Source organism: Verticillium nonalfalfae, assembly GCF_003724135.2.
Source record: "Verticillium nonalfalfae strain VnAa140/NRRL 66861 chromosome Unknown scaffold_182, whole genome shotgun sequence".
NCBI lineage: Eukaryota > Fungi > Ascomycota > Sordariomycetes > Glomerellales > Plectosphaerellaceae > Verticillium > Verticillium nonalfalfae.
In genome coordinates, this window is record NW_021167407.1 from 22,331 (window position 1) to 45,500 (window position 23,170).

The 23,170-nt window shown below is 59.3% G+C and overlaps 5 protein-coding genes across 5 annotated transcripts; 3 read left to right on the forward strand and 2 right to left on the reverse strand.

Annotated features, from left to right (window-relative positions):
* Positions 1-902: 902 nt before the first annotated feature.
* Positions 903-2,349, forward strand: D7B24_003089 (uncharacterized protein; the record flags this gene model as incomplete). Its single annotated transcript, XM_028637283.1, has 2 exons — positions 903-1,147; positions 1,227-2,349. The coding sequence occupies 2 exons, from the start codon at positions 903-905 to the stop codon at positions 2,347-2,349; spliced, it is 1,368 nt and encodes a 455-aa protein (XP_028490848.1).
* Positions 2,350-3,514: 1,165 nt separating this feature from the next.
* D7B24_003090 (uncharacterized protein) lies at positions 3,515-5,875 on the forward strand (the record flags this gene model as incomplete). The annotated part of the gene is made up of 1 exon (XM_028637284.1): positions 3,515-5,875. The coding sequence occupies one exon, from the start codon at positions 3,515-3,517 to the stop codon at positions 5,873-5,875; it is 2,361 nt and encodes a 786-aa protein (XP_028490849.1).
* A 5,677-nt stretch (positions 5,876-11,552) lies between these two features.
* Positions 11,553-16,061, forward strand: D7B24_003091 (uncharacterized protein; the record flags this gene model as incomplete). Its single annotated transcript, XM_028637285.1, has 3 exons — positions 11,553-12,230; positions 12,360-15,854; positions 15,909-16,061. The coding sequence occupies 3 exons, from the start codon at positions 11,553-11,555 to the stop codon at positions 16,059-16,061; spliced, it is 4,326 nt and encodes a 1,441-aa protein (XP_028490850.1).
* Positions 16,062-17,701: 1,640 nt separating this feature from the next.
* On the reverse strand, positions 17,702-19,168 carry D7B24_003092 (uncharacterized protein; the record flags this gene model as incomplete). The annotated part of the gene is made up of 1 exon (XM_028637286.1): positions 17,702-19,168. One exon carries the CDS (start codon positions 19,166-19,168, stop codon positions 17,702-17,704), a length of 1,467 nt encoding a protein of 488 aa, XP_028490851.1.
* A 1,490-nt stretch (positions 19,169-20,658) lies between these two features.
* VE1 (velvet protein) lies at positions 20,659-22,373 on the reverse strand (the record flags this gene model as incomplete). Its single annotated transcript, XM_028637287.1, has 2 exons — positions 20,659-22,157; positions 22,217-22,373. The coding sequence occupies 2 exons, from the start codon at positions 22,371-22,373 to the stop codon at positions 20,659-20,661; spliced, it is 1,656 nt and encodes a 551-aa protein (XP_028490852.1).
* Between the last annotated feature and the right edge of the window lie 797 nt (positions 22,374-23,170).

Below are 23,170 nucleotides of genomic sequence, written 5' to 3' on the forward strand. Positions count from 1 at the left end.
GAATACGACATGATCCAACTCATCCAATCGTTGTCGTCGCCTTGATTCGCATTGCAGCATGTCAGTACCGAGTAGCAACCACAGGACCGGACCCTGGCGCTTGGTGGCAGGCCAGGGTAGGGGCTCTCGACAGTGGCGACAGTGGGGTCTCCTACCAGGAACAGGGAGCAGACTGACGTACCCAGCCAGGTACCTGAGCTCAGTACCGGACCGACCCAGCACCTGACCTCAGTACCTGGGCACCCAATTGCCTACCTAGGTACCTAGACAGCGGCGGGACAAGTGACGTCTGTGGATGTTCTTAGGCGCGGCATCGAGGCCAGTGCCAGAGCGCCAGCCCACAGCTGCCGTCGATCCCGTGGATCCCTTCTCTCCTGCCTCGGGTCGGGCGGCGAGCTGTCTTCGTTTGCGTCGTCTGCGGGCGGCACCGTCGGGCTCCAGTGCAAGGGGCCAACCTAGGTAGACAGCTAGAGCACCCGGATGCCGGGGAGCTTCAGGGCAGTGCACACCCCTGTGTTTGCTTTTCTCTGCAGCCCCCCTCCAAAAAGTGCAGCACAGCGTCACCTGCGCCGCCAGAGCCAAACCTCGTCATCCCACCTTTCAACCCACCTGGCTTATCGTTATCATCCCTCACCCGCCCGCACCCGCGCTTGCACTGCTTTCCTCCCTATAGTGAGCCATTGGATCACAGCCGGACCTCGACCTCCTGCACCTCGCCGCTTCGCCCCCCGAGTTTCTACCTCCCTGGCCCTCGACTTGGAAGATCAGGTCACAACAGGCATCTGCTCTCCCCGTGCTTCCCGCCTCTGTTTCTGTCGACACGCCCAACCCCGCCACGCATTGCTGCCCACACGTCCCATCCCCACCAACACTGAGAGCACCAGTATGAAGAAGATCGCACAATGCTCCCAGAGCCCACGTTGAACTTCACGCTCCCCAGCATCCACGACGACACGGTCCTCGACTGCCGCGTTTACCACAGCCATGCGCTGAGCCCCGTTCCCAACGCCCCGCCCTGGCGACGACATGCCGCCATCGTTGCGCACCCGTACGCGCCCATGGGCGGATCATACGACGATCCTATCGTTGACTCTGTCGCGGAAGCGCTCCTTCGCGCCGGCTATCTCGTGGGCACGTTCAATTTCCGGTGAGCTCCCATCCCCTCCGAGAGTCTCCTTCTGTTACCGTTCCACCCTTGGCCCATGCTCATGCTCGGTGCTGCGCAGAGGTGCCGGCCACTCGGCAGGCCGGACATCGTGGACGGCCAAGGCCGAGCGAAACGACTACATGTCCTTCATCGGCTTCATGGTGCACTACATCCACTTCCTCGACCCCTACCGACCCGCACCCGACGCATCCTCCCCCCCGACAAGCTCGCCAGCGCCCGACCTCAGTTCGCGGGACGAACGCGACCAGCCCATCCTGCTGGCGGCCGGCTACTCGTACGGCGCCATGGTGACCTCGCAGCTGCCGCCGCTGCCGCAGATCCTGTCACGCTTCGCCGCGCCCCCGGCCATCTCGGCCGCCGCCGACATTCGGCTGCGCGCCGAGCACCTGGCGGCGCAGCAGAACAGCTTCCTCGCCGAGGCGCGGGCGTCGCGCAACGCCATGCCGCCGACGCGGCGCGCGCTGCGCGTCGGCGGCGACGAGGGCGACCAGCGACGCAGCGGCGAGCACCACCGGCGGTCGCACTCGCCCCACCACACCGAGGACAAGCTGCGGCGCGGCGTCAGCGAGCTGCTCGCCAAGACGAGGGCGAGGCGGAGCCGCAGCCACAGCCGCCAGCGGAGCGTCGAGGCCGCTGCGGTCGGCGGCGACGAGGCCGGCAGTCCCAGGAAGCACCACGCGGGGCGTGAGCATCAGCATGGGCACAGCCACAGTCACAGCCACAGCCACAGCAGCGACGAGCAGGCGGTCCTGCTGCCGAGGATCGCCGACCTGACGAGCGTCAGGCCGGCGTACGCGCTCGTGTCGCCGCTGCAGGGCATCGTCAACCACCTGACGACCATGTCGTTCGTGCCGCCCTGGGCGCGGCACCGCGGCCACGAGCCGGCGCGGGTGCCGTCGGCGTCGCCGGCGGGGGACGTCAACTGGATCGAAGACGCCGGGGAGGCGGCCGAGGCCAAGCTCGCGACGTGCCCGACGCTCGCCGTGTTCGGGGACCGAGACGGCTTCGTCGCCATCGGCAAGCTGCGGGCGTGGGGCGCGAGGCTCGACGCAAGGCCGGGGTCGAAGTTTCGCGGCGTCGAGGTCACGGGGGCGGGGCACACTTGGCAGGAGGAAGGCACGCTGTCTGCGCTGGTCGGGGCGGTGGACGAGTTTGCGCGGGGGCTGCTGAAGGCGGCATAACGTGTGTTGTGTTCTAAGGCAGCATGACCAGCTGAACCCTCGGAGGGAGGCAGCGATATCTATGAGTAATGAGGATGACCATGTGTGGCTGGGAGGATGATGCAGGTGCAGCAGTACACGTTGTGAGGAGCTTCAATGCATTGGCGGATGATGCACGAATATATCAGCATCATGTCAAGAATCGCCAAACATGTCAGGTTCAGTGACGGGGAAACCCAAGGACCCCAATCCGCGTAGCATCGCATCTTTGGTGCGTTCTGGTGACCTTGTCATCGACCGGGATGACTGTACCTCACCGGCCGGCAGCTCCAGACTGACGCAAACAGGTCTCGGCACATTCAGCTGCCAGATGCAAAATGCCACACGTCAGCGACCAGCGATCAGCGATCATCGGGCTCGTCGTGTGTGGGGGGGAGTTCCCAGAGCGTGGGGCAGCCGAACCACTGGGGGGTGCGTTGGAGGCACCAGATGCACTGAGCAGGCAGTCGGGTCGCTGGGATGAACATGACTAGAAAAGCAGCAGAGGTGGCCCATTGGCTGAGCGAGACGAAAACCTGGGGGTCATCTGGCCTGGAATGCCGGCTCGGACGGGGTGGGCAGATGCCCTGTGGGGTGCTTTGGAGGGGTCGCACAGCAGCAACGATGTGCCTTGCCTGGCCTCCCTGGCTTCCCTGTCTTCCCTGTCTTTCCTGCCTTTGCCTGGTGACCCGCAGAAGGCAAGCGCGAGGTCATGTTCACCTGCCCCGACCCCTTACAGGACTCGCCTGTCCGCCCGCGGCCTCAGCTCCGTGCACACCGACATCTCTCGCGGCCTCATGACATGTGCTTCGCTTAGGTTGAAGGTACCTACCTGCCTGCCGTACCGCAAAGTCAGCCCCTCCTGCCCTTCACCTGATCTGACCACCATCTGTCCTTCCTGCCTGAATATTCCACTTCACGTATCGTGCCTCCAGTAATTCATCCAAGTATTTTCTCCCCTCCTCTCCTCACGAGCATCCCGACAATCCTACCGCCTGCCATCAGACACGTCCTTGACTCCCAACCTCGGCCCCTCCAACATCCTTCGCTGCACGCCTCTGGGGATGGGACTGCTTCTGAGCCACGTCGCAACCTCGTCCCGTTGCTCGCGCCTTCGCCCTCGTTCTCTGCAGCACCCTCCTCGACCATGACGGACGTCTTGCTGAACCATGTCCACCCTACAACAAATAACCCTGCCCTCCGTGGGAAGAAGCACGCGGCCGCCCCCAGACAACCACCCGAGCACCTCGCCCTCGACACCCTCTCGCGTGCCTTGAAATCCGCAAACGCCTACGTGCAGTCATGGCGAGATGGCTTGACGCACCAAGAGCGCGCACACCGGACCAAAGTCGAGGAGCGTCGCCAGATCCTCGGCTTGCGCATGCAGAACGCAGAGTCCAGAACCCAATGGCAGGATGCCGCCGAGGAACTCGACCTGCTTGAGCGCAACGACCAGTGGAAGCTGCAACTCGACCCTTCGACGCCCGACTACAACCCCCAGCTGATCGAGGCCCGCCTCAAGGATCTCGACGACGCCCGCCTCCACTGCGATGTGCGTGCCATGCTTTACCTCGTGCGCACTGCCCTCGCCCGCGATCTCGGCGGCATGGGCAACCTCGACCTCTACCGACACTCGTACGTCGGCACAAAGCACCTGATCGAGCGCTACGTCGCCTCCGCCTTGCAGACCATCGAGGCCCTCGTCGACATGAGCCACCGCGCGCTCCCTGACGGCCTCTCGCAGCGCGACATCCTCGAGAACGTCTTGCTCGCGCGCCAGAGTTTCGGCCGTAGCGCTCTCCTGCTCAGCGGCGGGGCTACCTTTGGCATGGCGCACATCGGCGTGCTCAAGGCCCTGTTCGAGGTGAAGCTGCTGCCGCGCATCATCTCTGGCGCCTCGGCCGGCTCCATTGTGTGTGCCGTCATGTGCACACGAACGGATGAGGAGATTCCCGACGTCATCCGAGCCTTCCCCTACGGCGATCTCAACGTCTTTGATGGTCTCGAGAAGCCCGACACCGTTCTCGATCACATCCGCAGGCTCCTGACCGAGGGCAGTTGGTCAGACATCTCTCATCTCACCCGCGTCATGCGCGACTTGCTCGGCGACATGACCTTCCAGGAAGCCTACAACCGTACGCGGCGCATCCTCAACATTTGCGTGTCCACCGAGTCCGTTTACGAACTGCCGCGCCTGCTCAACTATGTCACGGCTCCCAACGTCATGATCTGGTCTGCCGTCGCCGCCTCATGCTCCGTGCCGCTGGTCTTCAGTGCCGCTCCCTTGCTCGTCAAGGTTCCCGACACGGGTGCGCACATGCCCTGGAACCCGACACCGCAGAGATGGATCGACGGCTCCGTCGATAACGACTTGCCCATGACGCGCCTCGCCGAGATGTTCAACGTCAATCACTTTATCGTCTCCCAGGTCAATCCGCATGTCGTTCCTTTCCTCGCCAAAGACGATCGGCTCGATCCCACGACGCCGCACCTCCGCCGTCAGGCCAACAATGCGGCCACATCCACAGCCGCCAAAGACGGTGCCGACTGGGTCTATACCATGACCGCGCTCGCCAAAGACGAGGCTCTGCACAGGCTGCAGTTCCTTGCCGAGATTGGTTTCTTTCCCAACCTCGCCACCAAGCTTCGAAGCGTCCTCAGCCAGAAGTACTCGGGCGACATCAATATTCTTCCCGAGATTAGCATGAATGAGCTGCCCGGCCTTCTCAGCAACCCTACCAGCGACTTTATGACGCGCGTCTGCCTTCTCGGCGAGCGCGCTACGTGGCCAAAGCTCAGCAGGATAAGAGACCGATGTGCCATTGAGCTGGGCCTCGATCATGCCGTCCACCGTCTGCGAGCCCGCGTTGTCTTCTCCGCCAGCCAGGTCGACCTGCGCCGCCTCGCCACCGGCCTGGTCGTGCCCCCTCCTTGGCCTTGCCACGCGGCCCCTACCCGTCAGGGCGACAGTCAGACGCTGTCTCTCGACGTGGGTACGGGCGTCGCTCAAAAAACCCCTCGCCAACGCCGGTCCTCGGGCGGCAGCCTCCAGCTCCTGGCGCACCACCGTCGCATGATGCTAGAAAACGTCCTCACGGACGAAGAGACGGAGGAGGAGGAGCGGCTCGAGATGCGCGCGCGGCACGGCGGCGGCGGCAGCACATCCCCCGTGCTCGTGCGCAAACCCAGGCTCAAGCGCTCAGCAAAGAGCCAGAGCTACTTCAACACGGCATTGCTGCGGTCTGCGGCGGCGGGTGAGGTCCGAAACGATCGGGCCTTGGAGAAGAGCTTCGACTTTGGAACGGCACCGACACCGCCCGGGCGTCAGCGGTCGCCCACCGAGGAGGTCGAGACGTCGGAAGTGCAGAGCTGGTCCGAGGCGGGCGGGAGTGACGAGACCGTGTCAGACGTCGAGCCATATGAGAGCACATGGGCGCAGCCCGATACGAAGGAGATTGGGCATGTTCGAAGCGCAGAAGTGAGCCGAGGCGTGGGCCTGTGGGATTGACTGGTAGACGGGCTGGGGAGCTCAGAGGAAGAAGGGAGGGCCGTTGATGATGATGTTTTACGTTCGGAGTGGATGACGTAGTACGAGCACCCCCTTCCTCGTCCGGGTGCGGTTTCCTTTTTTTTCTTTTTTCCTTTTTGGTGGCCATGCACGGCGTTGGGTAGCATTTGGGATGTCAAGCTGGGTAAGGGTGGGCATTGGAGCGCATGCATTTACAGGAGGTTGAGCAGTCACTTGGACCGGGGGTGAGGAGCTAGGTTGAGTGTGCCGTATGAGATGTTATGTCTAGGCCAGCATGATCGTTCTAGTCAGTTGGATGGCAGTGGTCATCCGAGAAGGTGCAATTGAGTCAGTCTTGAAAGTGTTGAATGTGTGTAGCCGTGGCAGGCTTGGTCTTGCGGTGTAATGCCACGTTCTTGCTATGTAGTCAAACCAGGCGACCCTCACAGCCAAACCCGTCATGATGACGCCTGGTGAAATCATGCCGGCCTAGGGGAAGATGTGAATGAGTTCACTGCACCAAAGTTCGCAGGTCAAGGGTGTCAGCATGTAGAACGAATCCCCCCAGCCGACCAGTCAGGACGCCAGTCTAAACATCTCGGACAGGAGAAACCAGCCTGTGTAGCGGGTATGGCTTGCTCTCCAGGCACCCGGATACTACCAGACGCTCCAACTACATGCCGTGTCGTCCACACGACCATATGGATGATACGAGGGTACCTCGAATACTCCGGAAAATAGAACCGCGGTGGATTGATAGTCGTACCATTCGCCCCTGGTTCTGCCTTTTTCGCCCTCGTGCGCATGTGTGCTGCGAATACTCCGTCACGCGTCCTCCATCGCATCGTGATGGGTATGAATCGTATGGAGAATACACAGCACAACCGCAAAGTATGACTGCAGCAGTGATCTATCTAAATCTATATCAAGTCATGAAAGGAGAGCTTGTGGGTAAGCCCCCCCCTCCTCTCTCTCTCCGCCGTCGCCATCGTTAAAAGGCCGCGAGATAAACCAATCGCGAAACACTCCTCTGTTCTTGCCGTTTTGTCTCTTTGTTTACCGCGTGCTTGCCGACTACAGTGCCTTCCTGCTTGATAATTATTTGTCTGTAAACTCTGTATACAAACGCGAAACACAACGTATCGGTCTTTCAAGAATGCATGTTCAAGAAGCTTACAGTCAAATGTTAGACTCACGGTACATACAACCGTAATGGCGAATCATCGGCCATCGTTAACGACCCGCGTTTTGATCCGAAGACCATGGATCGGGGGCTCCGCTTCAGTCAAGCTTGATCGAGAACTCACCCGGAGATGTTGAGGTTCTTGAAGCATACGATCAAGTCATGATGACGTTAGGCAAGGCCTTCATTTACTTGGTCATTCAGGACAACGCTATGAGATGCCGCTGAGAGGGGAATGCCTCCCATTGCAAGAATACAAGGACATTGGCCATGGACTGCCGGCCCGCACCTGCCTCGTGTCGCATGAGCCTTGGCTACATACCTACTTGAGTTCATTGCCGGCCCCCCTCTTCCGTCAACACCAATCAGACCACACGTACAGGCGCATCACGGCGTGCCGAGCAAAGGTAGGTAGCGACCAGACATGTGGCAAGCCGCACTAGGAAGAAGATAACGCCAGACTGTCATCTGTCTGTGCATGTCTCTCCACAATTCCAGAGCAGCCTGTCTAGGCAATGCATTCGCAACACAGGACACGCATTGATTCGTGCCACTTATGCGCCAAGCCCCCTCATATGACATGACGGCCTATAGGGCTGGCGGATGTTGAGCGGATAGGGCCCGGTGCCCCGCCTCATTGGAGACCGGACATGGCAGGCAGACGGTCTCTCTACCTTCCCGTGGCGCTCTATAATCCTCGGGGTCCGGCGGCAATGACATGGTGTGACTGGCCAAGGGGGGGGGGGCATGGCAGGGTCGAAATCTAGATCCCCATCTCATCAGAATGTCGCTTTGCGGGGCAGTGAAGGTAGCACTTGGTCGTCCAAAGGAAAGGAAGGCTGACTTGAAGCCTCCTCCCTCAGGTCCACATTCCCCTTCGCCTATCATAGGGTGCAGTGCTTGTCAGTACCTTGATGACCCCTTGCAAGCCGAAGAGAACGACATTGACTGGACAACCCAATCAGGTTGAGACAGGCTCAGCTCAAGCCTCCGGAAGTCTCGACGCCCCCCGCCCCCCCTCAAAAGAAAAAAAAAAACAGAACTCGCAATACCGTACGTCACTGAAAGCAAAAAGCAGACGAGTGCTGGCGGCTCTCCTGCGTACCCTATGCCTGTGGGGAAGGAAGTCAGAGCATCCGGCATTCAGTTGACTGCACGGCGGAACACGTCTAGATCGGCGGTGCGGGGCCGCAGATGACGGGGCCGATATGATGGGATATAGTGGCTCGGTGCTAAGTAACATGGCGGCAAGGAGAAAACAAGAACATAACGCTTCATTATGGTGTCATTGGCCACAATGGCGTCTCACTGCCTTGTCACTGACAGTTGCCCGATTCGAAAGTGGCTGCAGGGCGAGGCACCGCGGCTATGCTAAGCGGACACTACTATCAGACGCAGACCGGGTGGGATACGAGGTTCTAGACTGGGTGATGGAGCAGAGGGCGGGCCTCTTGGTCCTGATGCAAGAAGGGGGGTTGGGAGGTGAGCGCTGGGTTGGGAGAGGCCATGGCGACAGAGCGAGAGAGGAATGCGGCCACGGCCTGGGATCCGTCTGTGTAACAGGCCTGATCTGTGCTAGCAGGGAAGATTCTCGGTCTGGACGTCAAGCTTGAGACTTTCAGGGTCGTACACGCGCAAGACACATACTCAGCGAGGTGACTCTGAAGTCGCGTCAAAAGGTAAGACACAATGTGTATGGTCCACGAAGATCAGGCTAGTGAGTGGTCGAGCTGCAACAGCTTGCCAGCCAGAGGAGCCTCTCGCATCCCTCCACATACCCCCGTTCACAGACAGCATCTTCAGTATCGGCGTGGGGGTCACTGATAATCCACCGGAAGCAGGGCAGCTCCGACGTCCTCAGTGACGCCGGATGGCAAACTATTGCCGTTGATACCTACTCGGAGGGAGTTCTGGAGTTGTTTCTATTGCCTGGAGTTCAACAGAGGGTTGGCATGGCGTTCAGTCGCGCCGCTGATTCGCAACCAGTCAGCATGGGGTCTCAGTGTACGCAAGGGCACGAACGCGCGAGAACATGATTTGAGGCGAAAGTAAGAGCGGGTAGAGGCAAGAGACGGACGAGGCCGGCGAGGAGCGTTGCACCGACAAGACGCCTGTTCCTGGCGGCAGCATGACGGGAGCCTATCACGGAGACGGAGGTGCGATGGTGGCTGGAGTGTGTGCTGCAGGTCGTACACCATCGGAGGTGGGACGAGGCCGTTTCCCGCCGATGGTGGGCCTAGCGGCGGCCCGGAAAGGTGTACTGTTGTTGGCAGGCAGGGCTTTGGGGTGGAAAGGGTGCAGCGTCGGGCATTTTCCAACGTCTGGGTACCACGAGAGGTCTGATTGCGATAGCGGCGATGGAAGATGGAGCGAGCACACGAGATGGCGCTGTCCATCGCCACAGAACGGCGCAGAGCCTAGCAGGGCCCATTTGCTGCAGAGGCAAGGCGCGGCTGAACTCAATCTCTGATATTCAGGCGGAGGAAGAGGCGATGGATGGATTGTGGATGGTGAGGGGTTTGTCCTGTAATCGTCAAATCGACGAAAAGAAGCAGGATTGGGTCCAGTCTTGTGTACTGCAACGTGTGCACAGTGGTTGATAGACATGGGATGGATGAACGAGGTCACTGGTGTTGGATATCTGTTGAGACTGTTGGTAAGCATTGCCGAGTTGATGGGCGAACGAGGGCGGTCCCTAGGCAGCCGAAATACAAAGCCCTCCGAGTCCTGCAGAAGTGAGGCTCAAGTGGGTTAACGTTGGGAAGTGGGTGAGGGACGTGTGAGTGAGTGTGAAGCATTGATTTGGCAGGGAATGAAGACCAAGAGGAGCGGACAGCACGTTCATTCAGCCAGGGTCACGTCCAGAAGGAAGGGAAAGGTGAGCCAGGCTGGTAGCACCGTGTCCAGGCCCTCTTCCGGCCCCAATGGCTGGAATCTGCACTGTACACAGGCACCCGATGACACTGTATCACCGACGTGTGGATGGCAGGACCGACCGCCACGCGTCTCTTAGCATCAAATCTGTTGGAGGGGCGCCACACAAATACAAAGCACATGATTGGCTTTTGAAATCTCAACAGCATGAAGACGAATCAGAGGGCGCAGAAACCAACCCTGTGCCAATTGAGGAGATTTACCTGCCACTTGCTCGCTCAGCCACCTCAGGCGTACAGGAAATAATATGCCAGACGCAAATGCAGGCGCAGGCGCAGGCGCAGGCATACAGACAGACAGATGCAACTGCCACGCTACCTTTGTGGCTCCACCTACCGTGGGTAATCCGGTTCCCCCTAGCGTCAAGTTCCACCTTCACAACCAGGCTCACCTCCATTCTCAATCCAGCGAAAGTTGTTGCCAGTATCCTTCGTTTCCCCAGCCCCAGCCCAGCTCTTTCCCTAGCGCTTGCCATCCCTCCCACCGAGTGCCTCGAGGACTAAACCACGCAGGCAAGCAGTCAATCAGGCAGGCAGGCCAGCAGGCAGGCAGACATAATCGGAATGGCCACCTGGACATGGACAGAGTGTGTATTGACGACCATCTAATCTGGCCTTATGGCAAAATCGCCCACACATCTATCTGGGGCAGCGAGCAGCAGACCTTAGGATTCGCCATTCTTTGACCTGATTCTGTCAAGCACGTCTTGACTCCTCTGTGCCCTGATACCAAATTTGAAAGGATTAATTTCTTCCCAATTGCTGGCGACCCTTGACCAGCCCTGCAACAGACAGGCCTTCTGAGACATCCATACCGCTTGTCGCCCTCCAATACGGCTTTTTCACTGACCTTCACCGTCTTGACTCGCAACGCCCCCTTGGCCCTTTGGAGGACAGCGCACCAAGCCAGGTACCACGCACCACCGTTCCAACCGCCATTGACCACGAGCGACGCCGCACTCGTAGTCGACAATCGCTCGGAATCCATCAAGGACGCCAGCCTTGGACTTGAATACTGTTGCTGCCATCATCTACCTAGGGCAGCTGCTCGACTCTTTCTTCAGTTCGTTTCATCCCACCGGATTCGCGCTCCCTGCGTCAGATCAGCTCGAGGCCACGCGTGAGGCCCAGCCTTGAGAATCAATCCCCCCAAAACTGTGGGACGTCCCCGCTCTTTTGCCCAGCCAGCCTGCCAGTCCAGCGCAGCCCAGTGCAGCCCACAAGCGGGCGTCTTTCTGGTCGCTCATCTCTCGGGGTCTCTCTCCCATACACACAGACGGTCTCCCACTTTCTCGCACTCTGTGCGAGACTAGATGTGAACCACTCAATCCGCGAACATCACCTGGCTGTTCTCCACAGGCCCCCCCCCCCTCCAACCCTGGACGCTTCGACACAGCACTCTCGCTGAGCCTTCCTCACCCCGACCGCGACCGACTTCTCCTGTCAATCATTCACCTCCCCTCCAATTTATCACCACCAAAACACCACCACGTTCGACGCGATTACGACCCTTCGACAGCCTGACAAACCGCCCCATCGATCCTCATTGTCGCTTCTGGCTATGACGGATGCCGGTGCCGGCCCCGGTGCCAGCCCTTTTATCGCTGGCACAGACATGTCTGCAACGGGCGATTTCAGCGATCTCTTCGATTACGACGACGACACAATAGCCGCCGCCGCCGCCGTCACGAGCCCCTTTCACCAGAGCCTCGATTTGTCCAAAGATCAATCGCTCAACGGCTTCAATCCACAAGCCCTGCACAACGCCACGACGGCATCCTCGACACTCGGCGCCCGCGACATTGCTGCCGCCGAATCTCCTGATTCGTTGAACGATTCTTTTCGCGACTCCTCCTCCGACTCGGGGTCTTCGAAAAGGACAGGCAGCTCAGCATCCGGAAAGACTGCTCTCACCGCCGGCGACATTATGATGACCGATGGAAATGATATCAAAAAGGAGTGGAACCCAACTTCCTTTTCCAAAGGCTCTGACGATGGCACGTTCGTCTTTGGCGCCAACATGCCCTCGTCTGTCATGGGCGACAACTTCGACCTACCCACCGACGACAACTTCATGAACGATTCTTTCGACTTTGAAAGTGCGTCGAGCAGCCCCGAGGCAGCCAACAATGCCGCAATGAACCTTGCGTCCCCCGACATGCCCACCATGACGGCACACATTCCTCACAACAGCCAAACCCCCAGCAAATCCAAAAGCCAGGCACCCAGGAAAAAATCTGTGAGTTGAATTGCTCTGTTGATGTGTTTTTGCTCTGTGTGGTGTGGCCGGCATCGCCAATAATCGGGCAGAGATCTCTCCGTTGACAGTCCAATCACTCTACGAACGTGAAGCCTAACCAATCGCTAGCAATTCCCCCTCACACAACCCATGCATGGACTGCACATGTCTGCTTCCCGCGAGGTATCTCCTCTGTCACAAAACGTCGCCAGCCAGCAAGCCTCGCCTTCAAACTTCTTCAATAACTCCCCCTCGCCAACCAACCAGCCCGACTTCTCTAATCACGTCGCAGCCGCCGTCGGTCACCCATTCTGGCCCCAAGTCGATGGCGGCCATGCGGCCATGCCCCCGGGTTTCCCGATGATGCAACAGTTCCACCCTCAGCTGATGCAGCAGATGTTGTTTGCTCAAGGAGGCTTCAACCCCATGCCGTACCACTGCAAGCTCATTATTCACCCAACACCGACCAAGTCGCGAGTTGAGACGCAAATCCCTATCAAGATGACTCTTCTCGGAGCGCCACCAGGTGTCAAGCGGCTGCATCTGCCCACGCACACAATCTCGAAGCCGAAATTGCTGGCCAAATCTCCGTCTGAACGATCGCCCGATATGCTTGAGCTCTACACTCAATTGGTCTGCACCAGCGCCATGCTCGTCGGAGACAACAAGCAACGGGCATTCAAGCGGGCTGCTGCCGCCTCTCATCCACATCCTTCGCTCAACGAAAGATCTGCCAGCGAAGACAGTAACGAGGACGACAAGCCACAGAACGGTGGCGAGGTGCGCATCTGCCAGGGATGCATCACGCGAGAGCGCAAGCGTGCCGGACGAAAGAAGATTAAGAAGGTGGAAGAAGAGGAAATGTGGAAGAAAGATGAGAATCGACGAGTGATCGTCTTCAACACAAATGAGATCAAGGAATGGCAACCGCCTAGTGCCACCCCTGCAGACCCCGCGGTTGCAGGCCCGCCAGAACCTCAGTATCCTGCAGGAGCCCTGCAGGTGGACGCTCCGATGCGTATCGCCTGCTATTGTCGACATCACGCCGAGAAGATGGGCTTCCGGGTTGTCTTCACTATCAAAGACTGGCAGGATCGTGTCGTGGCGCAGGAGATGTCTCATTCCATCATGATTACGGACGACCACAAGACACATCCGGTACCGCAGACCCTCAACGCCATCGGTTCTCAGGGTGAGGAGAACTCGGTTGTGCCAATGGTGAACGCCCCGCTCGAAACAAGCCCCCTGACTACGCCTGCTCCCTTCAGGGTATCGCAGTCGAGTTCAGACCTGCAAAGTTTGAGGCGGAATGGTTCAGCTCAATTACCTGGGCCTCCTCCACTTCCTGTGCCCCCACCAGTCGTTAAACATCAGACGCCGCCGGCTTCCGCGCCCAGCGTCCCTGCCCTGTCAAGACCTGCATCTCCGTCCTTGTCCAACATGGGACCTGCCTCGAAGAAGCGAAAGGCGAGCGGGCCCCGAGTGCCGATGGAAATGGCCATGACAAGACTCGACACCTCGCCCCCGCCCGGGACACAACCATCTGCAAGCCAGGCGCCAGCCACTGCGTCGGCTTCTACCTCACCCTTCACACCCAACCTGGGACTCAACCTCCAGATGCCTGACCACATGTTCGCACAAGCCGGCGCCGTGCAGAACGTCCCCCCGCCTTTCGCCACCGGCCCAACGACGCCCAACAACATCAGCGATCAAGCCATGTTTGGCAACGCCGCGCGATCGGCCAGCATGGACAACCTTGCCATGACCATGTTCTCTGCGCCCACCTCGGCGCATCCCAGCCGCGCGCCGAGTCCCAATTCCCTGAGGCAAAGCCTCGGTGGTGTGCCGCAAACACCCATGGCCCATGGCCTCATCAACGGCATGACCTTCCTTCCCGGCGGTCAGAGCCAAAGCCGTCCACAACCGACCATCCATAAGATCATTCCCGGGGAGGGGCCCAAGATGGGTGGTATCGAAGTGACCATTCTTGGTGGTGGATTCTTCCAAGGGCTGGACGTGTACTTTGGCGAGCACAAGGCGACGACGACAACCTTCTGGGGCGAGTCCTCATTGGTCTGTCTGTTGCCTCCGGCGTCGAGGCCTGGCATTGTTCCCGTTTCCCTCAAGCAATCCCACGCACAGTCGCCGCCGTTCAAGCCGAACCCGAATCAGGTCTTCCGATACACCGACGACGAAGAAGCACAGCTCGCCAGGATGATGATTGGCATGATCTCACAAAAGATGACGGGCCAACTTCTGGACGTGAGGGAGCTTGCGCAACGAATCATGGGCCCCCAGGACATGGATTGGTCCAGCATGGGCGGCGGATCCTCTTCAGGCGGCGGCTTCGGTGGTGGCAACACGTATAGCACGAGTACTGAGTCGCAGCTGCTGAAGTGCCTGGAACTGATTGACCTCGATGACAGTGCCAGGATGCCTCGTCTCGATCTCCGGAGGAATACGGGCCAGGCCATGCTTCATTTCGGATGCTCGCTTGGTTACCACCGCTTTGTTGCAGGTCTCCTCGCACGCGGCGCCAACCCCGATCTCCGCGATAAGGGCGGCTTTACACCGATGCACATGGCCGCCATCAACGGCCACGAGGCCATTGTCCGGCGACTGATGCAGGCTGGCGCAGACCCCACGATCAGGAGCTTGTCTGGGCTTCGGCCCGCTGATGTCGCTCGCTCGCGCAAGGTCATCGAACACATCCGCCGTTGCGAGCGACACGTTCGTTCTCGTAGTGGAGGTTCTCTGCACAGCCGAGCCAGCAGTGCCGCCTCTTTGCGATCTCTCTGGGATCCCCACGCTGTGTCGGAAGAGTCTGACGGCCCTGGTGATGGAGAGGAGAGCCCGGAGTACTCGTCTGGTGATTTTGAATCGGAAGACGAGGCTGAGGATAATTGGCTGAATATGCGCCGATCAAGCACACACGCATACGGAGCACCGACCGAGAGAGACAGTCTGTCAGAAGAACGAGATGAGCTGCAACGAGTGCCGGGCTCACCGACCACGGCCCTGGCAGCAGCGGTGCGAGATCAAGTATCGGCGCAGCTTCACCAATTCCAGCAGGCGATGGCTATGCACTTCCCCAACATGTCGCAGATGCCAAACCTGCCTCAAATGCCCAACTTCCCACGAATGTCCATGCTGCCAGACTACCAACAGTACCTGCACCAGCACCCGCTCATGGGTCGGATGACATCCTTCATGGAGGGCATGTCGGGCTCTCGGCCTGGATCAGCTGGTGACGAAACGCCAAAGGCCATGGATGGCAAATGGTGGGACTTCTCGTCGCTTCTTAACAACAACAACAACGCGGCCTCCCCGCCTGCCTACACAGAACTGTACCCGCAAGACGCCCTCGACAAGAAGCAGGCCTCCGCTGCGGGGGCTGCTGCTGAGGCGGAAGCTGACGCGAAATGTGCCAAGCTGTACGACACGGCGACCGTTGAGGCCATCGAGGAGACGAGCGAGGCCGCCACAAGTGAGGCGCCTGTCCCCAAGGCACTCATGATTGGCAGGAAGAAGGCCATGACGAAGGAGCAACAGCAGGACTTCCTGCGGGCACATGCCGCCAAATTTAAGGGCATCCGCAGCGATAAGAACCTCTGGTTTATCTGGGTATGTAATGATGCTGAACCAACACAACAAAGCAGGAACGCTAACAGGTATCAGATTCCGCTTCTGACAGTGCTGCTGGCTTCCATGCTGTACATCCGCTTCCCCGAACATTTCGCCACGGCGTGGTCCATGATTCGTTCGGTGCCCGCGCAGCAGGTCCCTGAGGCCGCCCGCACCCTCCGGGACCGCGTCGTTGAGGTGCTCTGATAGATCGAGTTTGACGGCATGAAATCTTTTTTAACGACCATTTGCTACATATACCTCTCCGACCGTCCGCTGGCCCAACAGTCCAGCTGGGCATCGTTCTGAACGACATTCTCTTTTGACTACACTGGTGTAACAACAACCAGCACCAAACACTTGCTAGGCGTCTTCGCAGGCTCAACGTTTTATTCTGACAGTCCATCGCTTCTCTCTTCATTCTTCCGTCTTGTCGGGTCACCCTTTTATCCCCTCGTTCCATGAACCTTTCCTGGCTCCCCGGTTGGGGTGTCGCGCAGGGACCCGGGTCAAGCCTGGCAGCAACGGACGGTTGAGGGAAGGCGACGTCATGGGGATGAAGGTCCTTTCCCCTCTCCCTCTCCCTCTCTTTATTTTTAAACAATCATCCTTTCTACACGTGCGCGGAAACAGGCTTGGGATTGGGGTTACAAGTAGCGCCGGGGGCGACTTCTTATCGAGGTGTACTTGACGATCAGGGTGCTCTTCCATGTCGGAGTACATATTATATAGTCTCTCTTGCCGTTTTGTGTTCTTTTTCTAAACTCCTTTTCTTCTCTCCTCGTCGCTCTGCGTGTCAAGAGGAGGGAGACACCAAGCGACTTTTGACATTGCGGGACCAGATTTCAATGAAACATGATTTTGGTGATGGAAGACGTGCCCCGTATTTGACTTGTGTCTCGGTTTGCTGTGATGTCCACCGTCGAGTCCCCCACGGGACTACCACGGTCCAGGGCCTCAACACCCGCAGAGCTGGAGAGTCGGACACCCGCACGGGGATCGGGCCAAAGTCCTCGACACGAAGCCGGAAAGACACAGTCGGTCAGGAAGCGGCGAGTCCCTGGCGCGGTCAATAAGTTCCGTGCATCGACCCGGTCGAGAGCAAAGCGTCTGGGGTGGCTTGCCGTCGTCAGGGTATGAAGACATGGCCTGTCTGCCGTTGACCCAGACGCCACGGGCTAAACCGAAGCGTCTTCGCATGGGGCGCATTCCCATTCCCAACGCCGTATCATTGGGGACAGGGCGGACGTTCAAGTCAGGTCACATCTGGACACTGCGTGCGAAAGCGAGCAAACCCATCTGAGTCGTGGCCTTGACCTCAAGAAATTCAAGGCACAGTGGTAGAAGCACGGAACTCACCACAGCACAAACACGAGGCAGCCATAGAACGTTTTCATCATTCATACAGAGAGCTCCGACAACCGAGGCCAGGAAAGATGCCTCGGCCAGAGATACCCGTTCCTTTCTTTACTCAGGCGAAAAGGAGAAGAAAGAGAAAGAGAAAAAAAGAATACACCAAACAGGTACCGGGAGCCATTCCATTCATGCTCAAGAATCGATGCGTGAGAAACAAGGCTGGCCCGTCCAGCCTCCCACACCGCAGCCCTGTCCGGTCCGAAAAACTCCGTTCCTTTTTCCAAATGCCGTGCCGCCCTAAAACCCAACCGAGAGGGGAAAGAAATGGAAGGTTTATCATACAATTCGTGTGTTCGTATCCGTTGTTCCATGGTTGTTTTCTTCGTGACCAAGTGCGTGAACGTGTCATGTGTCGTCATGTGTCGGAAAGGTCATGTGTGCATCGCGCCCGCAAACACACCACGGGCTGCACCGCTCGGGACAGGCTAGTTCTACCAGCGTCGACGTCCCTGGATGGGTTGCGGGATCCTGTTTTCAGCACCCTCACCAAAAGCGCTCCCAGGCCGCGACTTAAACTGATCGGGGATGCGCGGGACGACGGGGATCCCCCGGTTCGCGTCCGGGCGGATACGCAGTCCAGCAGCGGCAGCAGTATCCTCCGAGCGTGATGATGGCCGGGACCAGCGCATAGCTTCTGCGAAGGAGCCGCCTCCATGCCCATCACTCGACGAGGCAAAGGATGGGGCACCGGAGTCGATGCTCATGCGTGAAGAAACATCCGCGGGTACCGGGTTCGAGATGGCCGACTTGGAGATCTGACGCTTCGCAAGGCGGTTCGTCTCGCGCCTCGAAGAGGAGCTGAAAGTACGGCGCGTGTTGATGCCAAAGGGCGCCGGGGGTGGGGGCATGTCCGTCGAAGAGGAGACGGGGCCTTGGTGAGAGCGCTTTGGGCGCAGACGGTGGAGGGGTAATTCGTTGCCAATGCGCGAAGCAGACTTGCGCAGCTTCTTGAAGGAAGAGGTGTCGTCGTTGTCGTCGTCCTGGGAGTGATTGCGCTTCGTGCCGCGCGAGGGCGACGCGTTGGCCGAGAGAGGCCATTGCTCCTGCTCCTGCTCCTGTTGTTGCTGCTGCTCCTGATGCGCGGCCATGCGTGACGCGAACGAGGCCCCAAGAGGGGGCTGGACGGAAGCAGAGGTCGAGGGAGCAGACACTCTTGGTACAGCGCCAGGCGGTGGCTGGCGTGTCGACTGGATGGCGTGCGAAGCGAAGAAGCCGTTCTGCATGAGTTGCTCATAGTTCCTAGTGATTTCCTCGCGGCTGGGCATCTTGCCATCGCTACCCATGTCGAGACCTGGGAAAGCAGCCATGCCTGCGGGTGTGGTTGTCTTGGAGTCGAGGCTTACGGGTCGCTTAGTCCCGTTGGCGTTCCTGTCTCTCGAGAAGCTGAGCTTTTCTTTCAATCCGCCCCAGAAGCCCTTCTTGCCGCTGGTGCCGATGAAACTACCCGCCGCGCTGGCGGGACGTTGGTCATGTTGGTTGTGGGACTGCTGTTGCTGCTGCTGCTGCTGGACAGAGCCAGCAAGGGCCGAAGCGGCGCCGTGTCGGCCAGGATAGTCGAGGCGGATACGACGCTCAAAATCAGCTTCGGTGCCAATGAAGCTCAGAGGCGGGACAGCCGAGGCACGGTCATTCATAGAACCCTCCTGGAAGCGCGAGCCAGCCTTAGTGGGCGATCGCGGCGCCGAGCCCGAGCCGGAGCTTGAGCTGGAGTCAAGCGACTTGTCCGCTCTGTTGAGGGGCTTCTTCGGGGAGAAGACAGGGTGGGAGTTGAGGGGGCCCGGTCGAGACCGGTCGGGTGGCGCCATGGTCGTGTGATGCTGGCGATCGTGCTGGCGGCGATGACGAAACTGGAAGGAACTGGTGGTCAGCTTGAACGGCGTCGGCGGCATGGCAGGCATGGTGTAGCATTGAACAGAGAAAGCAATAGAAGAACAGGTAGCCCGCATGAGAAAGGATCGTGCCCGCAAAACAACAATGAAGCAATTAATGGACTGAGAGGACATACCTATAAGCGGCTGTTTTGTTTACGCGCGAGCTGGCGGTCGCATTGACGATGGATCGCGCCCAAGCTTCTTCCCCCACTTCAAAGCGAATCCAAGAATGCTGATGGGACCTTGCGTGAGAAACGCAAGAGCAACAAGTAAATGCTGGCGGGCAAGGGAATGGATGAGGCGAGAGAAAAGAAGACGAAGACCAGAAGAGTGGTTTCGTCGTATCGTGCGTGTTGTGTCTTGTCTGGGGAGGGGGAGCGGGTCAAAGAGCAACAACACACGGCGGTTTCTCCTTCTCTCCTTGTCCTTCGTGGGTTTGCTGGAGTTTGTTGCTTCTCCTGCCCGTTAGCGGCCAGACCGTTGCGGTAGCGGCAGGAACGACGCGGTACAAGGGGGGGTGGAGGGGGCACTTGACAGCCAAGTCGTTGCTCCGGTCGACGCGCTTGGACAAAACAGTCAGGATCGGCCCAGGAACGCGTCCCGCACACTACGCTCCATCAGGTCGCCAACCCACGTGACCAGTACTCACTCTCCTTCTCCTCCCTTGCAGCACGTGTCTCTGCACCGCGCAGTCCACATGCACCTTTCAGGGGCTCACCTGGGGGAAACAGCTCTATCGCCCTCATCTCACCTGCATGGCCCCAGATGCACTACTCAACCCAGCACATCTTGCTCCCGAGACAACCCCCCCCTTCCCCCACCTAGGCAGGCCAACAGAACACTATTGTTTCTTCACAATGACGCCACACACACACACACACACACACAGTTCGTAGCATGTCATACATCACCATGCCCGTGGGAATCGCATGTTTCAAGTTCATTCATATTCCGATTTCATTGCGCAACCCGAACAACCAGTACACACGCGCAAAGACAGACCCTACCATGCCCATAGCAAGTACAACTAGAAAACGTCAAAGACCGAGGCAATGTATAGCCCGCCCCGCGTCCTCGACTCCGCTGTAACCCCAATCTGAGTCTTCGCAAGCACACTTCTCGTCATGCTTGATCTGAAAATGCCCGCGACGGCCATGGCTGCCCTCTTCCCCGCCGCCTTCGGCCCCGACATAGGAAAATCAACCATGGTATACGAATGGCCTCAAGTGAGGCTTTTGCAAAGGGAAACGCAAGGAAATTTGGAAGTGGATAGAAAGGAAGGGTAGAGTGGGTGGCGTGGGTATGTGAAGAAAAATAAAACTAGACCAACATCAGAAAACTCCGCATGCGTTGCTGGCTATCCCTCTCGGGGATCGAGTATATACATCGTGGCCGACTCGTGAGAAAATACGTGCAAGGAGCGTTTCATCGTCGCCATGAGCCATGGCCCATGGAGACCTCCGCTCCGGCGACCCGGCAGACGCGACTCGTCGCGTGCTGCATCACAGGGGGCTGCATTATAGGGTGAAAACAGGCGTGTGCTTGAACGACACGCCGCCGTCGGCACGCCTGTAGTACATCCTGTCCGGATTGCCGTGCGGGTCGTGATCCGCGCTGGCCGGTTGCTGGTGGTTGTCAGGCGGGCGCTGTCCGTCGCGCAGCGCGCTCTGCTGGTTGTCGACAAACGTATCGGCGTATCCGCGCTTGGAACCGGCGTGAGCCAATGGTGCAACTACCTGTGGCACAGGCAAGGCCGGCTCGATGACGTTGGGCATCAGAGCTGACTTCACCAGGCTGCCCAGGCCGGAGGGACCAGGGAGACGGGCAGAGAGGATGGGCGGCAGTGTGAAAGTCTCGGAGATTGGTGTTCTGGGCGTATCCCGCTTCGTGGCCATGTGAGCCAGCGAGTCTCTCCTCGACTCCGCGGCCCTGGGCAGTTCCTGTTTGTAGACAGAGTCCCTCCTGTAATCCATCTCGTGCGATGCAAACTGGGCGTGAGATGGTGAAGGGGGCACAAAGGACGAGGGGCGGCGATCGTACGCGTCGCGGGGCGTGGTGGGTGTGGTGCCGGATGAGCTGTACGCGTGCGGTGCCGGGCGCGACTGGTAGCCGAACCCAGCGGGCGGAGCGGTGGCGTACGGCGAAGGCTGTCCGCTGTGGTAACCAGATGTCGGCGAAACGGGAGGCGGTTGCGAAGCAGTTTGAATGTGGTGCGGTGCGTAGCCGTTGCTGGATGCGTCAGAGCCGTAGCGGGAGTGGGCACTGGGGACGGCAATGGGGGCCGGCGGCGGTGGAGGCGCTGGGTAGGCATCCATCTCGGAAGGGCGGCGTTCGGACACAGCCGAATACGGGGCACGCTGTTCACTGCTGTCGCTCACGGATCGACCACGCATCTGCTCCTTGCGAATGTCGGGCGTCTGTGTCCTCCTGCTCCGGGCGGCCTCCTCCTCCTTCTCGTAGTCACCGCCGGATGGCTTTCCGTCGCGGCGCCTCATGCGCACATCGCGGCGGATGCGAACCCTGCATCCCTGCTCGGAAATGGTACGGCTCAGCGTGGTGCTGGACGTGAGGCCAGGGAACTTCTTCGCGCTGAAGACGACAAAGGGCGCAGACTGGACCTTCATGCGCAGGTAGAATCCGGGGGTAGGGCCGTCGTCCACGGGGTCGGCGTCCTGATCCATCTCGTCCTTGAGCTCTTCGTAGAGACTGAATCCGAGGACGTAGCGGCCTTCGTGGCGGACCGACAAGTCAGGGAACAAGAAATAGCCGGCCTCGGCAGGGCGGTCGAGGTACGCCATGCCAGAGACGGGGGCACCAGTCAGAACAGGAGGCGTCGTGGCAGCAGGCGTCTGGACGCGACCGTTGGCGATGGGGCGAGCATGCTGCAAATCCACGTAGACGAAGAAGTTGGCGTTGTAGCCGAGAGTGATGTCCTTGCTGTCCTCGAGGGTAGGACCCTCGAGCACGCGAAGCTGAACAACGGGTGGCGGGTCGACAGGTCGACGGTCGGCGGCGGCTGGGATTCCTCGTGTCAGCGGTCAAGTCATTCGAATAACGCACCGCATGTCAACTTACACTTCTGTCCGGAGCCGCAGGCTCTCGCGCGCTCGGGCTGTTGGAGGCAGGTCAATTCATAATGAAGTCGTCGACCGCCCTTGGTGTTGCGGGTGTGAACTGAACGAGTGGCATCGGAGGGGCTGTCGTCGGCGGCAACCATGGTGGTGGCGGACATGGTGTCTGGCGTCAGAATGTGGTGAGAGGTTTCGGGTCGTTCGTTGGGTGGCGGGAGTTGGTCGTTGGCAAACCTACGAGGGGACCGTGTCAGACGAAGCGAGAAACGAAACGAGAGCGATGCCGACGACCTGGGTCGAGGCAACGGTCTGGATTGGAGAGTTGGGAGAGAGCCCGTGGGGACGGTTCTCACGCCACGTCAGGCAGGAGGCGCCGCTCTCCCAAGTAAGGGGAATTCTGGCTCGAAGCCACCATCCAAAACTGACCTGCACAGGTTCTACTCAGAGGCCCAACGTTCCCGCGAATTAATCTAGTTGATTGCGAAACCCTTTTGGCGGATGGAGGGCAACCGGTGTGTGGATAAGAATACGGCGAGATCGAATGGCTTTCCGGGCAGGTCGAGTTTGTCGAGGTCGGTCGTCGCTGTCGTCGTCCGTTCTTCGATCCCGCGATGCGATTAACAGCCCAAGCAGCGCGGTTGGGTCGATGGAGGGAGAGGACGAACGCACGAACGGAGGGGAGTGGTTTGTTGGTGTTGAGGTTGGATCTGTGTGGAACGGGAACCAAGACGATGAGGAGCAGGAAAGGCGGGAAGGAAAAGGACTGCTAGGACTGGGCAGTCGACACCCCAGGACCGGGACCCAGATAATACAGTACAGCACGGTGCGGTACCCAGGACAAGGGCCAGGGCCAGGCAGAGACAAGTGGGGATGCTAAACCTGGAAGGGGGGGGAGGGGAAGCCGGGATGCTGGGGGTGTGGACCGCGGCGTGAGGGCGTGAGAGGCGAGAGTGAGAGG